Source organism: Betta splendens, chromosome 8, assembly GCF_900634795.4.
Source record: "Betta splendens chromosome 8, fBetSpl5.4, whole genome shotgun sequence".
Classification (NCBI taxonomy): domain Eukaryota; kingdom Metazoa; phylum Chordata; class Actinopteri; order Anabantiformes; family Osphronemidae; genus Betta; species Betta splendens.
In genome coordinates, this window is record NC_040888.2 from 10195959 (window position 1) to 10212995 (window position 17037).

Genomic DNA, 17037 nt, shown 5'->3' on the forward strand with positions numbered 1-17037 from the left:
GCTTTGTGTGAAGGGTTATTATTTACAGCACAGCTGACACTGTTAATGTCCCTACATTATGTCTCTACTTAGTTGTGGTGCAGGACTTCTCAGCAGCTGGTTTTACAAATACAAGTTTTATTGAGGAAACCTCTTCAATTCAGGCCACACTATGAACTAAAGGTTTCTAAAGGTTTTTACATGACACACATGTACATCACAATGTTTTTACAGAATGTGGAGTATGGATGAACACATCTGTGTAGATTAGTAAAGCATCTTCAGTCCATGTGTTTGGAGTCAACCAGCTTTTGTCAGGTGAAGATCAGTATTGATAGAAACCAAACTGGTTTCCATTATTCACTGCATGTGCTGTGAATAACCCTTGTAGGTTTTTAGTGTAAAAACTAAAAACAAGCCAGTAGCACACATCTGGTAACTGATGTGATGTGTCTGAAGTTCCTTTAAAGCGCAAGGTTTCGTGTGAATGAAGTTTGTGGCTCTAAAATATTCTAGTAGACCAGGAATTTAATGTGTCTGCCATAGTGGCTCATCTGAGCATGTTCAGGTTATAGGTGAGTCTGTTATTCAACAATTACACTGGATATTTAGCAGATACAGGATATGATGCTAATGTTTGACCCAGTGACGTACAACAAGCAGCATCGTCGGTGCTCACGTTTGCTTTTTCAAATCTAAAACGGCTGAATAAAAAAGTTTTAAGGATCACGTTTATGAAACCGAGGGTCTTCCTCCTTGTGATTACTGGATCACTGGACTCTGAAATGACAGAAATGGGTTAATGTACTAAGTTCTGATCCTTTATAAGGTCCCGGATCTGATGTTGGGAATCAAACCGTGACACTGTGTGACGCTGCTCCATTCATTTCAGTCTCATCTCTGACTCGGAGGCGGACGGAGCTCTAGCGGTCAGACTCGCCACCAACTTCGCATCATCGCCCCCGAACTAAAGCGCTCGTGCAGCTCGCGCTGCGCCTCGTTTCTCCCTCGGTGTGTGTGTGTGTTTTTAATTTTACGTCCGTTGTAGTTGTGAGCATGCAAGACAACGACTGTCACCGAAGCAAGAAACCAACGGGAATATGGACAAATCTGCCACTTGTACTTTACCATTGCACTTTATATTTATTGGTCTTCAGTCTGGAACTGAAGGGGAGCGCAACGGGTGAGACTTTTCTTACTTCTCCAGATCATTTCATCCACGTAGAAGCCGAATGCCGGGAGACGTAGACGTAGTAGTGTGTGTGTGTGTGTGTGTGTGTGTGTGTTTGTTGACACCGACATCCAGTGCGAAAACGCACCAGAAAGCAGCTGCTCGGCTCCTTTTGCTTAATCTGGGTTTAGTCCTTCGGTGTGCCACGAACCAAAAGTCCGAGCACTGAGTGGAACCAGATGTGCAGAAAAACAGAGGAAGAGAAAATTGGGGGGGGCTGTGAACTTAGTTTCTCGCCGTGTTCAAAGTATTCAGGCGCAAAGTTTATTGGGAGTTTTTGGGGGGTTTTTTTTCTTCCGTTTTTCGTTGCGTGTTCGCTCCGGATTAGTGTTTTGGGCTCCAATGGAAAAGTGCGGTGCGGAGTGACGCTACGTTTGGCACCGTGTGGCCAGATGTGACCTTTACATCCTGTTACAGTCTGCGAAAACACGTTGGGCCCAGGTTGAGACAGCTACACCATTATGTTAGATGATGAACGCAGGAGATGATGAGGGGCCTGTAAATGAGCCTTTTGTTTGGTTTGGTCCTGCAAACACAGATGTGATATATAAAAAAGACAAATCTGCTGTCAGTGCGACGTAGACCAGTACATGACCACTAACTCTGACATATAGAAAACCATTAAAACACTGGGTTTTCTGTGATCCCACCGTAACAGCTGATACACGAGCTACAAAATCTGAAGCTCCTTTGTTTTAAAATGACCTGTCATCCAATTCCCATCTGACCCGAGGTTGCGAATCCGTTTGAAGTCCCATCCAGAACAAATGGACGAGACGCTAAACTGATCCCAGTTTGTTGTAGCACGATAATAGGGTTGTCGAATCGCCAGCCTGTTGGCCAGGTTGACTTCCAAGTTTCCACTTGGCAGAAATGTAAAGTCTGATCTGTTGTATCTCTGTGCTGCTTTAACTTAAAGCCGCACTGTGATCAGTTGAACTGAGAGAAGGAGGCGTGGGAGGTTTCGACAGTGTGTGCCACTTTCCCAGACTTCCCAGTTAGCCCTGGTTTGGAGCGTGGCTGTAAAATGTAAATACACCCTTCCCTCCAGTAGCCCCTATCTGTCCTCCCCCCTGCTGAGGTGAAGTCTGTTCACGAGTCCACTCAGAGGCCGGACCACCACATAACACCAAAGAAATAAACACAGCAGCCCGGAAATTCCTGTTTTATTTGTTTGTTGTCATCGCTTCACACCAAACAGTTAAAGTCCTGCTTTTGTCCCAAAATGACAAGCAGTGCAGTTCTATGGCTCCTTTAAATGAAGCATTTGATGCACTCCAGTTTCTGAAGGTAGATGATGAATGCGGCTCTGGCCCGTGCGTGTGGTGCGTGGGTGGAGGTTCTGGGAATAGCAGCCTCTGTTGGCGACCGCCCGGCCGCGCGTTTCAGCCGCTTCCCTCCAGTCGGGAGCTGCCTTCGGCGTTGGAGGAACGGGGGATGGCGGGCGCAGGGGGGGATGAGATCACAGCAGGGGAGCCGTCGTGGCTTAGCTTTCACAGAGCTCACTGGCTTAAAGTTAATCTGGAATTCTGCACTCTCCCTGATTGCCCCGGAGTTGTCTCACATCAAACACCCAGCTTCTATTCGAATTTGCTCCTCGCTGTCTGGGACTTCGGCTTCGGGTTGTCTGCCGCTTCAAAAGGAGGTTTCTTTTGAATTGTCACGACTTTAATACTGGGCTTATACTCTCACAGTGGAGCGGATCGAGCACACGGTGTACCGCCGGTTCGTGTCGAGATGCGGCTGGTGTGAAAAGCTTCCCACAGGCGCGTGAAGCTGCGTCCCTGTATTTAAACGGCTTTGACTCCCATCGTCAAAACGGCAAAATGGCATCAGAGTGATTTACGAGCTTGTGTCCCTGTTGTGTGTCTGCGCCGCCTCAAGGATCCCAGCGTGTTTTTACTCCGAGAAGCACATTATATCAGGCCCGAGCTCCGATGGGCTGTTGTGGCAGACACCAGGCTGTAATTGCAGAGCGGAGGGAGTCACTACAAAGGGCCGCGGACGCGTCTGACTGAGCGGAAAAACACGCGTGCAAAATATTTTTGAGATCCTTTTCAGAAAACATTTAAAGGTGTCCCGTCAATGTCGCTCTTGCATTTAAACATTAAACCTAATGGATAAAACAGACAGTAGCAGTAACTGCAATAACTTCACGGAAAGATCTTTTTTATTTAAAACCTTCTCAAAGCGTTCGAGGGGTTTGGTTAGATTTCAGTTAGCATTTTTAGCATCTGTGTGACCCCCCCCCCCGCTGAACTCCCCCGTTCGCCGCTTCTGAGAAACTGAACCGCAGAGGCCGAGCGCGGAGGAGAGGGGCGTGTCCTCCGCCTCCTCCAGATTACAGGGGGTTCTGACGAGGCCCCATTGTCTCCGAGTCCATAAAAAGCAGCGCAGGATGTTTGGAGGGGTTCAAGCTGTGAAGGTGGTGGAGGCGCGTGTTCTCCCCACCTTCCCTGATTCCCGGCTTCTCGCCGGAGCCTGGAGAGTCGGTCGGAATGCCGAGGGTCTCGCGGCCGCTCTGAATCCCAGGTCTGTGTTTATGTTCCAGGACAAGCGTTTCTTCGTCATCGTCATCGCTCCCACATTCACCACCAACGGTTCCGGCCTCTTGTTGACTGATCTTTACGAAAACAGAAAAAGAGAGGAACATATTTTTAGCAGAGATTGCTGAGTTTTGTTCCCAGAATTCCAGCCGCTACTTTGTATGTGTGAAGTTTGCCACTTCTGCCGTAACAGTTTTTTATAGCTTCATATATTAAATCAGACGTGAGCGAGTCCGATTCGTCAGAAGTGAAGGTGATTCCGGGTCAGACCGGCGGAAAACCGACACCTGCAGCCGTTTCACACTTAATTGCATGACATAAATTGCTTCCTGCTGCTCTGCTGTGTTCTCTGGTGCGTGTGCAGGGTTTACGAGTGTTACCGGCTTATTAGAGGACTCATTGGACTGAAGTCTGTAACTGGTTCTCACCCAGCGCTGCATCTATTAGTGGAGATATCGATTCAGCGCCTGACCTTGTTTCTGGCCACATTAACAGCTGACAGGTTCCTGTTTTCATCAGCACCTATCGACTGACACCATTGCTCTCTCTCTCTCTCTCTCTCTCTCTCCCTCCCTCTCTCTCTCTTCCTCCCTCTCCCCCCCCCCCAGCGCCGTCCGACTCCGATGACTTTGCTTTCTTCCACGAGGGTGCCCGGGGGTGCCTGGGGGTGCAGGACCGCTCCCTCGTCCTGTCCGCGTCCTGCGAGCAGCCCAACCAGCGCTGGAAGTGGGTGACCCGGGGCCGCCTCTTCAACCTGGGCTCGTCGCTGTGCCTCGGCGTGACCGTCGGCAACTTCACCTCCGGGGCGGGCGGGTCCCCGCTGGGCGCGTACACCTGCGACCACGAGCCCCCCCGGGTGCGCTGGACCTGGAGCTGTGGCCAGATGCTGGACAACCTCAACGCCTACCTGCCCTCGCCCACGCTCCTCAACTCCTCCGCCGCCACGGCGCCGCCGGCCAAGTCCAAGTGGGCCCTGCACGGCGGCCTGCAGGACCTGTGCACCAGAACGTATCGAGGTAAGAGCGGGCCCGGTCCGTGTGTGGTGGATCGAGCGCCGGGCAGCTTCTGTGACTCACTCGCTGAGGCCACAGCTGCATCGCATCTAATGGACTCAGGGAAGCGGCGCCTGCGGACGAGTGGCTTCCTGCCAACAGCGCCGGTCCGCGAGCACTAAGTCGCCCTCGCCGCTGCCTCTCTGTCGGGTCAATTAGCTGCGTTGGCGTTCTGATCTCCCCACTGTGGACCTGTGCCGGTTCCCCCGTGGAGTGGGCTCGCTGCTGCGCGGGCTGCCTCCGGCGTTAGTCGGGGGACAGGCGAGTCAGACATCCAGCGGTGGAGCCTTTCTTCCCCCGTTTAGCACGTCTGCCCTACTTTCCATTGGCCTAATGTTTTTAAGTAGCATCACAGAGCTCTCTCTCTCTCTCTCTCTCGCTCTCGCTCTCTCTCTCTCTCTCTCTCTCTCTCATTACTGTACCAGAGGAATGTAGCGTGTGCTGGTTATTTTTGTCCTTTCCCACCTGCTTTATCATCTGAACTGAACAGCCTTTACTTGGACCTACATCCTCATCAATTGTACTATTTACTGAAGTTGAAGCGGATCCTGATTCCGCTCAATGTTTATTATCAAAGTCACAGGTGCTGGAGTCGTACTGTTAGGAGGCAATAAATACATCATATACGTTTTCCGGTCGTTTCACTTGTAGCTCGCGATGAAAGAACCCTGAGCTTTTCCCTAATAAGCTGTTTGTTTGGACTCGCTCCCTCTTCCTTCTGTTTGCACTGTAACATCACCCTTTGTTTGATGACACAAGGGGGCTGAGAAAACGCCGTGCTGCCGGCGCCGGGCCTGAGCGTCTCCGCTCCTCTGTCCCCAGAGATCTACACCATCCAGGGCAACTCCCACGGCCGCCCCTGCTACCTGCCCTTCCTCTACGACGGCCAGTGGTTCCACAGCTGCACCAGCGTGGGGCGGGAGGACGGCCACGTGTGGTGCGCCACCACCTTCGACTACGGCAGGGACGAGCGCTGGGGCTTCTGTCCCGTCGACAGTGAGACACGCCTCCGTTCCCGCCGCGCACAGGTTCCCCCGCGGCCCCCGGAGCCGGAGCTTGACCGCCCGCCCGCTCTCGTTCGCAGGCCCCGGCTGCGAGACGTTCTGGGACACGGACCCGCTGACGGACAGCTGCTACCAGTTCAACTTCCAGGCCACGCTGTCGTGGGGCGAGGCGCGGAGCAGTTGCCAGCAGCAGGGGGCCGATCTGCTGAGCATCACCAAGCTGCACGAGCAGACGTACATCAACGGTGGGCCCAGTGCAGGGTCTCTCTCTCTCTCGCTCTTGCTCTCGCTCTCGCTCTCGCTCTTGCTCTCTCTCTCTCTCTCTCTCTCTCTCGCTCTTGCTCTCGCTCTCGCTCTCTCTCGCTCTCTCGCAGAGCGTTGTCACGTCCACTGCTTTATCTGGTCTCTGGCTCTCACTCAATGTTGCCATAGTTGGTTTTCCTGGTGTTTTCCCACTGGTTCGAGTGCACAGTGCTCTCTTAGAGTGGTTTTGGTGGATTCAGGTCCCGTTTGTGTTTTAGTTTTTTTCTGTCCTGGGTTTATTTTGTTCCTTTGACTTTTTAGTGTTTGCTGCCTCCATTTTGTATGACTGCTTGTGACACCACTTATTTGCCACATTGGAAGCACGATAACAAAACTAAAGGTTGTTAATTATCTAACAACTACTCACCTTGTTGTTTAGCTGCTGTTCTCTCTGTACAAAGGAAACCTCAGAGAGGAATCAATAGAAACCAACAACTATTGACTTTAGGATTTCATTCAAGCAGATTTGATCCTGTATCCTTGTGTTTCTCTTATTGTTACTGTTTTAAGTTTATTGATCAACTTGTTAATTCCTGTTTGTGAACCCTAAGATTTTTGGTGCTGTTCAGTTCCGACCACTCTGAAAACTAAAAGTGCATCTAAGTGTTGAACCTGATCCTGGTTGATCTTCTTCTTCCTCTCCACAGCCGTGACAGATGTTTCTTCTTCATGTCGTGTTGAGCATTTGACGAAGGTGTTGTTGCTGTTGTAGGTTTCCTCACCGGATACAACGCCGCGTTGTGGATCGGCCTCAACGACCTGGACGTCAACGGCGGCTGGCAGTGGTCTGACACGTCGCCGCTTAAATATCTCAACTGGGAGCAGGGTGAGTCGCCTACGCACGAGCTGTGCTGTTAAATCCTCAAGCGTTTGTGATCTCTTAAGATGCTCATTTTTACTTTGGCCTGAGTTCAACCATCATCTCGTTTTTCCAGCCCGGTCACTGTGTTTTTCCTCTTTGTCTACTGGCGCGTTTACTGATGATGATGATTACTGATGATTTTGCCTCTTGTCGCTCCGCTTCCCAGACCAACCGAACCACGAGGACGAGGAGAACTGCGCCGTGATCAGAACCGAGTCGTCGGGTCGCTGGCAGAACCGCGACTGCTCCGTGGCCCTGCCGTACGTGTGCAAGAAGAGGCCCAACGCCACCCTGGACCCTTTCACCACAGGTCAGCACCGAGAGGAGCTCACCGCAGTCAGACGCCGCCGAGGGCTCTGCCCGACTTCATCCTCTCGCTCCCACAGATTCGTGGGCCGACGACCAGAAGTACGAGTGCGACGTGGGCTGGCAGTCGTTCCAGGCGGGCTGCTACAAGCTGACGTCAGAGAAGGCCGACTGGGAAACGGCCCAGAAAGTCTGCCAGAAGATGGAGGCCAATCTGGTCAGCATCCACACGCTGCCGGAGCTGGAGTTCACCCTGCGCAACGTCAGGAAAGGTCCAGCGCGATTCCTCAGTCGCCCAAGTTTAACACTGATGCTTCACTGTGTCAGAATCATCCATTCCCACCGGAATGGATGATTCTGATTTGTTCCCAAACAAACCACAAACTGGGGTTTGTTTCTAACCTCCTGTCTTTCAGACCACGGCCAGCTGTGGATCGGGCTTCATGACACGGACATGCAGATGGATTTCCAGTGGACCGACCACACGCCCGTCATCTTCACCTTCTGGCACCCGTTCGAACCCAACAACTTCCGCAACGTGCAGGAGGACTGCGTCTCCATTTGGGGAGCGGTGAGAGACCCCCCCCCCCCCCCCCCCCCACACACACACACACACACACACACACACCCCACTGCCGACCCGGAGCCTCGATCGCCTCCCGGCTCCTCCGCTCGTCTCCGTCTGACAGCTGTGCTCTCGCTCACGTGTGCAGGAGGGCCGATGGGATGACAGCCCCTGTAATATGACTCTTCCCTCCATCTGCAAGAAGCCAGGAACAAAGAGTGATGGGAAGCCACAGCACCAGGACTGCAAACAGGTATTTCTCCTTTTCTGTCCTTTCACAGTCACTGCTGGGCTTTAACTTTGATCCACACAGTAATTGAAGTCAATGCTAGACTTCATATGGAGTTTTTGTCCTTTAATATGTATGGAAAAGGAGTTTTCTATCAGGCTTTTTCTCAGCTGTTGCATTTAACTACTTTACTTTCACTCATAATATTTAACAGGACGGATTCTTCAGCTTGTCAGTGATTTGATTTGAGTGTGAAGACACAAGCAGTGTGTTTTAAACCTCACGCTCACGGAAACGCCTCTATTATTGCTACATGTCAGTGATGTTGATGTTGTGACAGTAGGATTCATGGAGTGAAAGCAGAGCGTGCGCTTCCGCCTCTGCAGCAGCTGGAATCTTTGAGGTTTTGGCCTCGAAGCCAAGTGTGGCTGAGGTTTGCCTCATTCACACACTCCTGTGACCTTTAAACGGCCTCTGTACACATGTGGCCCGGCAGGAGGGCCGGAGGCCGGAGAAAGGCCTCCTCAATGCTTCTGAAACTAACTGACCGTGTGCCTCCGCTCAGGGCTGGAAGTGGCACAGCCCGGCCTGTTACTGGGTCGGAGAGGATGTGTCCACCTTTGATGAGGCGAAGAAGTCCTGCGAGCAGCACGGGGCTGCGCTCGTTACCATCACCAACCGGTGAGCGCAGCAGCATTAGCGTTAGCGTTAGCATTAGCCCCTTTTAGCCTCGCTGCCCCCTTAAAGGCCTCTCTGGCCATTTTCAAGGTTCGAGCAGGCCTTCACCAACAGCCTGGTGTTCGGCCGCTCCGGGGACTCCTTCTGGATCGGCCTCTCTGACCAGGGCAGCGCCGGCTCCTTCCACTGGCTCAGCGGGGACGAGGTGTCCTACACCAACTGGAACCGGGACCAGCCAAGTAGGTCGCCACACGCTGAAACGACGGCGCGATCGACTGGATCGGAGCAGCTGTGAAAACAGAAGCGGAAAATAGTTCACAGACACAATATTTGAGGTTGAGCTGTTGTATAAGTAATTAAAGAATTACACAGGAAAAGCTCCAGGTTTATTGAGCACAGGTATTGATACCAGGTGGAGCTGTGTTACTTGTGTACAGCTGACGGGGTTCTACACAGCACACAGGCCTGTTCTTTATTTATCTTCCTAATGAAGTTCTGGTGTTTTATACATGTGTCTACAAGTGTTGGATGTTGCGTTATTTCCTCCATCCACTACCAATTAATTATTTTTAAACTTGTTGCAGATATGTTTTCACTTCCCTGAAGGTTTTTATTAGGGTTTTTATTTCATCTTTAGCTGCAGTTTTCAGTTGCTTATAACTTTAACCCACTACTGTGCGTCCTCAAACTGCATTCGGCTTCATGTATCAATGTCCTGATTAGGAATAAGAAAATGTTTTGCATCCAGAACCAGCGATTAGCAGCATGAATTGATTCTGATCAGTGGGTATCAGTTCCCTAATCAGAGCTTTGAGAAAACGGCAGCTGAGCAGAATGCACCTGAGATAGAAAGACTCAATATAATCTCGGTAACTACACTTGTACGACATAAGGATTTAACAGAACACTAATAGTACTTTTATTCAGTGCTCAAAAGGTCTTTGAAACGTGTAATTCTATGCATCTTTGTTAACACAGAGCACATTCCTCTCTCTATCATCTACATTTACCCTGTGTCTATTTCAGTCAAAGTCAATGGCGGCTGCGTCTCCATGGCGACCGGCTTCGCAACAGGTCTGTGGGAGGTGAGGGAGTGTGCGTCATCGAAGGCGAAATTCATCTGCCGACAGAACCAGGACACGTCTCTGAGCCCCGAGCCCCCGGCCCCTCAGCCCACCCCCAGCCTCACCGGCTCCTGTCCCAGCGGCTGGAAGAGCAGCGACAGCCTGCGCTACTGCTACAAGGTCCCCGTCGCTGAGGCTGCGCGCGCTTCACCCGCGCCGTCCCGTTGAGAACCTTTTCCGTACGTGTAACGTGTGCATGACTGTGACTTGTGGCCCGCGCAGGTGTTCCATTCCTCGCAGCAGGACCAGCGGCTGAGCTGGCTGCAGGCTCACCTGTTCTGCCAGAAGCACGGGGCCAACCTGCTGAGCATCAGCGGCCCGGAGGAGGAGCACTTTGTTCTGCAAGTCCTCCACGAGGCCTTCGGGTAGGCACCCCCCCCCCCCTTCCCCCGCACCATACATGAGCTTGAGCATCACGCTGCTGCTGCTGCTGAAGGTGATGCTGATGATAATGGCAGTAATAAGCAGGATAACGATGCGATCCGCAGGGAGTCTGAGGACCATGAGCAGCACTGGTTCTGGATTGGACTGAACCGCAGGAACCCCATGGACAACGGCAGCTGGAAGTGGAGCGACGGCCTGGCTGTGAGTGCTGAGCGGAACGCCCGCGGCTTCCACCTGCTCGCACATGGGCCCAGCCCGTTCACTCTCCGCTTGTGTCTCAGCTCACGTACCAGAACTTTGGACGCTACTACTACAACATTCGCCAGTGCGCTGCGGCCGACCTGGGCACCATGACGTGGCTGGCCATGCACTGCGACTCCGAGTTAGACTTGATCTGCAAACTCCCCAGAGGTACAACAGCGCCGCACTTTGTGTCAGGCCCGGTTAAGGACTCCTGTGTGTGTGACTGGACTAGAGTTCTAATCTCACACCTCAATGCTTCTGCTCTTACTGTGCCTTTAGGTAGTGCTGAGAAGGAGCCAGAAGCCTCTGAAGGTCTGTCTGATCTCCAATTTGACCCCATGAAGTTATATCTTAAGTGTTTATTTCATAATCTCCTATAATGTCTCAAATCTGTCCGTCAGGCACCAACTCACCAGAGTGGATCGGCTTCCAGGAGGCCGAGTATAAGTTCTTTGACCACCGCACCACTTGGGAGCAGGCCCAGAGGATTTGCACCTGGCTTCATTCCTCGCTGGCATCCGTCCACTCATCTGAGGAGGAGGCGTTCTTAGCCAACACTTTACGCAAGGCAGGCGCCCCTCATCGTCACAGCTTTGTTTGCAGGAAGCCATTTTATCCAAATCGATTGCTTCCGTCTTGGCCAGCGGTCGACCTTTGACGGAACGAAACCATCAAGAATCCACACTGTCACTACACGTCATCTGTACATTTACTGTGATTATAATCTTCAGAGTGTCTTTTCTCAGCATTGTTATAAAGTGAATGTGTAACTGTAGATGGTGAAGGTGGAGGGCGACAGCTGGTGGATCGGGCTCCACAGCTACGAGAACGACGGCCGCTTCCGCTGGTCTGACCACTCTGTGCTCAATTACGTGTCCTGGGCTCTCGGGCGCCCGAACCCGGTCAGCCGCGACGGCAAATGCATCCACATATCGGCGGGTAAAGGTGAGCGCAGCCAGAATCTGAGCCCCCGGGAGGCCGAATCAAGCGGAGGTTGAGGCCGTGTTTTCCTGTCGCTCAGGGGATTGGGTCGATCACAAGTGTCGCTCCGACCTGCCGTACATCTGCAAGAGAGTCAATGTAACCGGGACCATTCCCCCGACCCCATCCTCCCCCCACCCCCCGTCAGGTTGTCCCAGTGACTGGTCTTCGTACCAGCACAAGGTACAGACATACAGAATGACCTGTGCAAATATTCCAACGCACACATTTATGGAAGCTGCTGCTGCTTTTTCTGCAGTGTTTCCGGGTGTTCAGCGATCAGTCCAACAAGCTGACGTGGTCTGCAGCCAAGCTGAAATGTGAGCGGCATGGAGGCATGCTGGCAGTGGTGTCCAATCATCTGGAGCAAGGTGGGCTCAGGACAACACGACCGGAGAGCTGCTGGAGGCTGGTCCGTTTAAATAATATATATGAGGTCAAATGTGTTCATTTCGCTCCCTGCAGCCTTTGTCACCACCCTGCTGTCCAACGTGAGCGTCGACCTGTGGTTGGCTCTGACGTCAGACTCCAAGGGGCACTTCCAGTGGTCCAAGTCCAGTCTGCTCAGCTACACCAACTGGGCTCCGGGGGAGCCGGTGGACAACAGCGGGCCGCACCACAACAAGTCCCCGGTACTGGCTGCTCCCGCGCGCCTCCCCACCCGTCGGGTTTCTCCTCTCACGCTCTCGCTCTCGCCCCTAAGGGGAACTGCGCGCTCATGGTCCACGGGAACCCGCGGAGGAGCACCGGCATGTGGGCCTCGCGGGCGTGCGAGATGGAGAGCCACGGCTTCGCGTGTCAGAGGCAGCAAGGTGCGACAGCCAGAACCTAGCGCCGCCGCGTGAAAGGCTTGAAACCGCAACGATTCTGTCTTTGTCGCGGCCGCAGACGCGAGCGTCCCTCCAGGACCCCCGCTGATCCCCGCGTCCCTGTCCAAGCCCGTGGTGCTCGGCGGCGCCACGTACCGCGTGGTGGAGAAGACCCTGGACTGGACCGGAGCCCTGCACCTGTGTGAATCGCTGAACGGGACCCTGGCCAGGGTGAAGGACCCCTACCAGCAGGGCTTCCTCACGCTGCTGGTCAACGGCCTGCGCCAGCCGGCCTGGATCGGCCTCTACAGCGCCGGCGTAGGGCCCGGTTCTCCTGAGGTTCAGCACCACGCCGCCGGTCGCTGCCGGAGTAAGTAACACGGGCTTTTGCTGTCGCTCAGGGGCGGGCGGTGACCTGGCTGGGCGAGGAGGAGGCGTCGTACACGAACTGGAAAGACGAGGAGCCCCGGCAGCCGGGGGGGTGCGGTCACATGACCACAGCCGGGCTCTGGACCATGACGTCCTGTGAGGCTCAGCTGAAAGCAGCCATCTGTCAAATTAGCGGTAAGTGTTAACAACATACAACAGAGTATGATATAATAATATATTTACACAAAACATATGATTGATGCACGGACACTTGTTTTGTTTGCCAGATGAGCCTGTGGTCCACCAGTGGGTCTACCCTGGCCAGTGCCCCCACTCACTGGGCGAGTGGGCCTGGGTGCCGTTCAGAAACCACTGCTACGCCTTCAACCTGCAGAGCCTTAAGCTGCAGCAGGAGGCTCACAAGTCCTGCAAGAAAGGTAAGGACGCTCGTCTGACCTCCTCACCGCGCGTGCATTCGGCGGCGCATCGCTCTCCTTCCATCGCTGTGTCGTTTCTAGTGGGAGCAGAGCTTCTTTCTATCCTGGACGAGACCGAGAATGGGTTCGTGTGGGAGCACATCCAGAGCTATGCGGAGCAGGCTTACGGCGCTTGGCTGGGCATCAGCGTCAAAGGTTCGCTCTCTCCCCCCGAACTTCCCGACCTTCGGACTTTCAAAAGTTTAAACGCTGAGTCAAACTATGGTGAATCTGTGCTCGTGGACATTTTAGCTAATTGGAGAAGTTTTACCTGATTGATTATGTATAATATGATGAAACAGTTAATTAAGCAGAGGAACCGGAGACAGAACCTGATTAGGACTCTTCTCCAGCATCAAACAAAAGCGATTAAACCAGGAATTATCAGTAAAATGTAAATTTACATACCCTGAAATGTGCTTGGTGAGCTCATGGTTCACGTTGGAAACGTGACTTGACAAATTAGCTCTCGTTGCAAATGAGGCCGCTTGGTGCTCGTCCTGCAGGCAGCGGCCTGGTGTGGGGCGAGGACACGCGGATGACGTACATCAACTGGGAGGCGCACGACGCCGGCTTCTCCTCGCTCTCCCCCAACTCCTGCTTCTGGATCCAGAGCAACAGCGGCCTGTGGAAGCCCGGCTCCTGCAAGAACCGCACGCACGGGGTCATCTGCAAGCGGCCGCGCGGTGAGCACGGGCGGGAGGAGTCAGGCGGTCGCTAAAGCTAACAGCGTGTTCTTAGTAAAGCTCTTTGCTTCCTTTCACAGGCGCTGATGACTCGGTTATAACAAGTAAGTAGGAGTTTGAGCTGCTGGGTTGAACAGGATTCCCTTTAAATCAGTGCATCAGTGGTTAATGCAGGTTATGGTGCTACATCTCCCAGTGGATGGTGACCACCTGCCCACGCTCATCGTCGTCATGGTGACGGGCCTGGTGCTGGTGGTGCTGATCGTCGGCGTCATCTACCTGTACCGCCGGCGGACCGGCGGGCCCCAGGGCTCCTACGAGGGGGCCCGGTACAGCCGCACCAACTCCAGCGCCGCCGAGCAGACGGAGAAGAACATCCTGGTGTCCGACATGGAGCTGAACGAGCAGCCGGAGTAGCGAGCCGCGAGCCCCGGAACCCGCAGGAGGAGGTCCACGTCCAGTTCTGATCCAGAAACGCACCGTGGCGTTTTAATTTTTTTTTTTTCTCGTCTCTTCTTAAAAGCAAAAAAACAAAAAACAAAAAGATTTAAAGTGCCAGGTGGCTGCGTGGAGCGCAGCACAGGTTTCCAACTTCAACCGTCTAATTTCCCTCCAGACAAATCAGATTCCTTTTCCATTTCCCAGTAGCACACAAAGGCGCAAATCCATCATTTATTGGATTCATTGGGGCCTTAGTCTCATTTGTAGCTGCAAAAGTGCAACTCAGAATGAGTTTCATTAAATGACTCACTGATGCCGAAGCACACTTTTCTTGGTCCACACGTCTGTTTATAGAAACGCAGAGTCACGGCAGCTCCACCGGCCGATCATTCAGGACCCCAATGCATTGTATGGTTTGCTCCTTTCGCCGTCACAGTATTCACCTGAGCGCCTCCGATCGGTGCAGCTGCAGACAGCTGTTGCTGATGTTTGCATGCGTGGAGGCCGCCTCCCCCTCCCCCCCCTGAGCTGACACGTCGGCAGCAGCAGAGGCGGGGGAGGGAGGGGGGGGGGGGGGGGGGGTGGAAGGTGACAGCGACCCGTGACCTCAGACCGTCCGAGGGCTGTACACTAAAACTGTGCACATAAGTAGACGGTAGTGCTGGAAGCTGGTCTTTAAATGGGCTCCACTGTCCACACCACGCGCTGCGTCGCTGACAGGATTGGAGGTTGTCATGAAGTGATTTCCTGCCTCCATACTATTATCCCCATCCACAGCACACTCGCCGCTCCGTGATAATGTTTGCGTTCCGGTTGCGTCATCGTCACCCGATGCTGATTCAGCATTTTTACGTTCAGTTGTTTCCTTTGTATTCAGCTTAAATTGAATTTTTGTCACATTCCTCATGTTTATGGACCACGAATCACTTCTGTATGTTTTTTTTCTTCTTTCTTTTTAGACATGAGGTTTTCATTGCGTGTTTTGATTTCACTACAACTGGCAGAGACCTTTGGAAACATTTCTACTTTTACGGGCTAATCGCCAACATTTGAATTTCTCTTATGCCCACGAAGGGAAACATCCCCTGTGTGAATGAGTCCTTTGTATATGAGAGAGAACTGAGCTCACTCTTTCAGGTGAGGAAACGTCCTTCGGTTCTGTCCATATTTTCAGGATTTTACTTTTGTGCAGCAAAATGACCTGAATTTTCCGTGTTCAGTTGCCTCTTTAAATATTTTCCCTCTCCTTTGGCTGTTGCTTCTGTGTGCATTTCTGTCCTCCTGCTCGGAGGAATGCTTTGGAGCCATTTCAGTCTGAGGCTTTTGGTGTTTCACTGAGCTGCTGTGAAAAAAGCCCCTTTTTTTGCTCTGAGTTGGACTAAGATATAGGGGGAAGGGCGGAGGAGACGGAGCAAGCAGGAGTGCATGTGTGTGTGTGGCTGCGCGGGTGTGTGGAGTCTCCAGCTGTGGAATGTTGAGTCGGCAAGACGAGCTCAGTGACACGTCTGGAACAAATCAGAGAACGAGGGCTCCAGGACCTGGAGGGTCAGGAAGAAAAGGGAAAGCAGATGAAGGAGGCGCGTGAAGAGGAGCAGAAGGAGCAGGACGCAGGCGTGGAGGGGAGGTTCCAGGCGTTAGTCTGGCCCCTGCTGGCGGCTCACTGCACGTCGGCTCTGCTCTGTGCTGGTGTGAGGGTTCAGTGAGATCATGACTGTTATGTTATGCAGACCAGCTCTCGTCCCTGTGAAGAATCTGAAGTTTTTATGTAAGTTTTATATGAAATGAATAAAGTCTATGTTTTCAAAGCGTCTGCTTTCACAGTCATTCTTGGATCATTGCTATGAAGATTACAGTTCCAGTAACAGTCCAGTTTCTCCTTATGCAGAAGTGGGAAACTGTCCAACTGTAATGCGGACTTCGTTCCACTAGAGGGCAGACTTGCGCCGCTGCTGTGGTTCACGTCGGAATCGCAGCTTCCCGTGGTTGCAGCATCCTCCAGCCTCACGCTGTATAAAGACCAGCCAGCTTCACCACATCCGCTCGGATAAAGCGACACACACCTGTGGCCAGCACCTTCACAGCATCACCTCCCCAGCCTCTGGAGAGCTTGCTATTCAAATCAAAGTGGCTGGGGGCAATCCATCACACTTAGGATGAGTGTCACACCCCGTCCGACTGCGAGCCGCAGGCGCTCCGTTCACGGCGCCCAGGGCTTGTGTACTCCGGCGGTTGTTTGTGCGTTGCCTGAGGTCTTTAACGTGTGTGTGGCGTTTGAAAACTACCCTCAAGGAACATTTGCTTATTGCTTAAATGTCACAATCTCACTCTGAGGCCCAGACTTCCGCTTTAGCATTAGCCTTCGTGTACGTGCATCAGGAATAGTTTATGCTTTTATGATGACACCTTTATCTTTTAGTTCTTTTTCCTCCGTCACCAACTATTTCTTGGAATGTTTCCTTAGCAACACCTGAAGGCTGATGGAGATCAGCACCGTGTATTTGCGCTGCCTTTTCTGTGCTGATGTTTCATCAGTCGCTTCCCTGCTTCCTTTATGTTTCAACTCATCAGGCGCGTTTCATTATTCATTTCCTCATCTCATGATGCAATCGTGTCTCGCTGAGATGTCACTAATGTTGAAGACTGGTAAAAAAAAAAAAAAAGGCCTCGTTGACGGTTTCCCTGCTCTTCCTCTCGGCGTGCGTCGCAGAGGAAGCAGCCATCTTGCCGGAGGCGGCTTAAGCGCACCTGCCGCTGGTGATAGGCTTTACA

The 17037-nt window shown here is 52.6% G+C and overlaps 1 protein-coding gene and 1 long non-coding RNA gene across 2 annotated transcripts; one reads left to right on the plus strand and one right to left on the minus strand.

The window, feature by feature from the left end:
* Positions 1–117: 117 nt before the first annotated feature.
* On the plus strand, positions 118–16074 carry mrc2 (mannose receptor, C type 2). Its single transcript, XM_029158356.3, has 29 exons — positions 118–1162; positions 4365–4772; positions 5631–5804; positions 5893–6057; positions 6828–6941; positions 7144–7287; positions 7364–7555; positions 7700–7854; positions 7997–8101; positions 8643–8758; positions 8846–8994; positions 9782–9999; positions 10102–10244; positions 10368–10464; positions 10545–10674; positions 10786–10818; positions 10908–11074; positions 11283–11451; positions 11528–11670; positions 11747–11858; positions 11953–12119; positions 12191–12299; positions 12376–12614; positions 12698–12860; positions 12953–13102; positions 13184–13297; positions 13648–13827; positions 13908–13931; positions 14024–16074. The coding sequence occupies exons 1-29, from the start codon at positions 1036–1038 to the stop codon at positions 14242–14244; spliced, it is 4428 nt and encodes a 1475-aa protein (XP_029014189.1). The 5' UTR covers positions 118–1035; the 3' UTR covers positions 14245–16074.
* LOC129604446 (uncharacterized) lies at positions 2360–4330 on the minus strand. Its single transcript, XR_008695303.1, has 2 exons — positions 4137–4330; positions 2360–3833 (listed from the first exon to the last, which is right to left on the minus strand). It is a non-coding gene; the product is annotated as an uncharacterized LOC129604446 (long non-coding RNA).
* Positions 16075–17037: the final 963 nt, after the last annotated feature.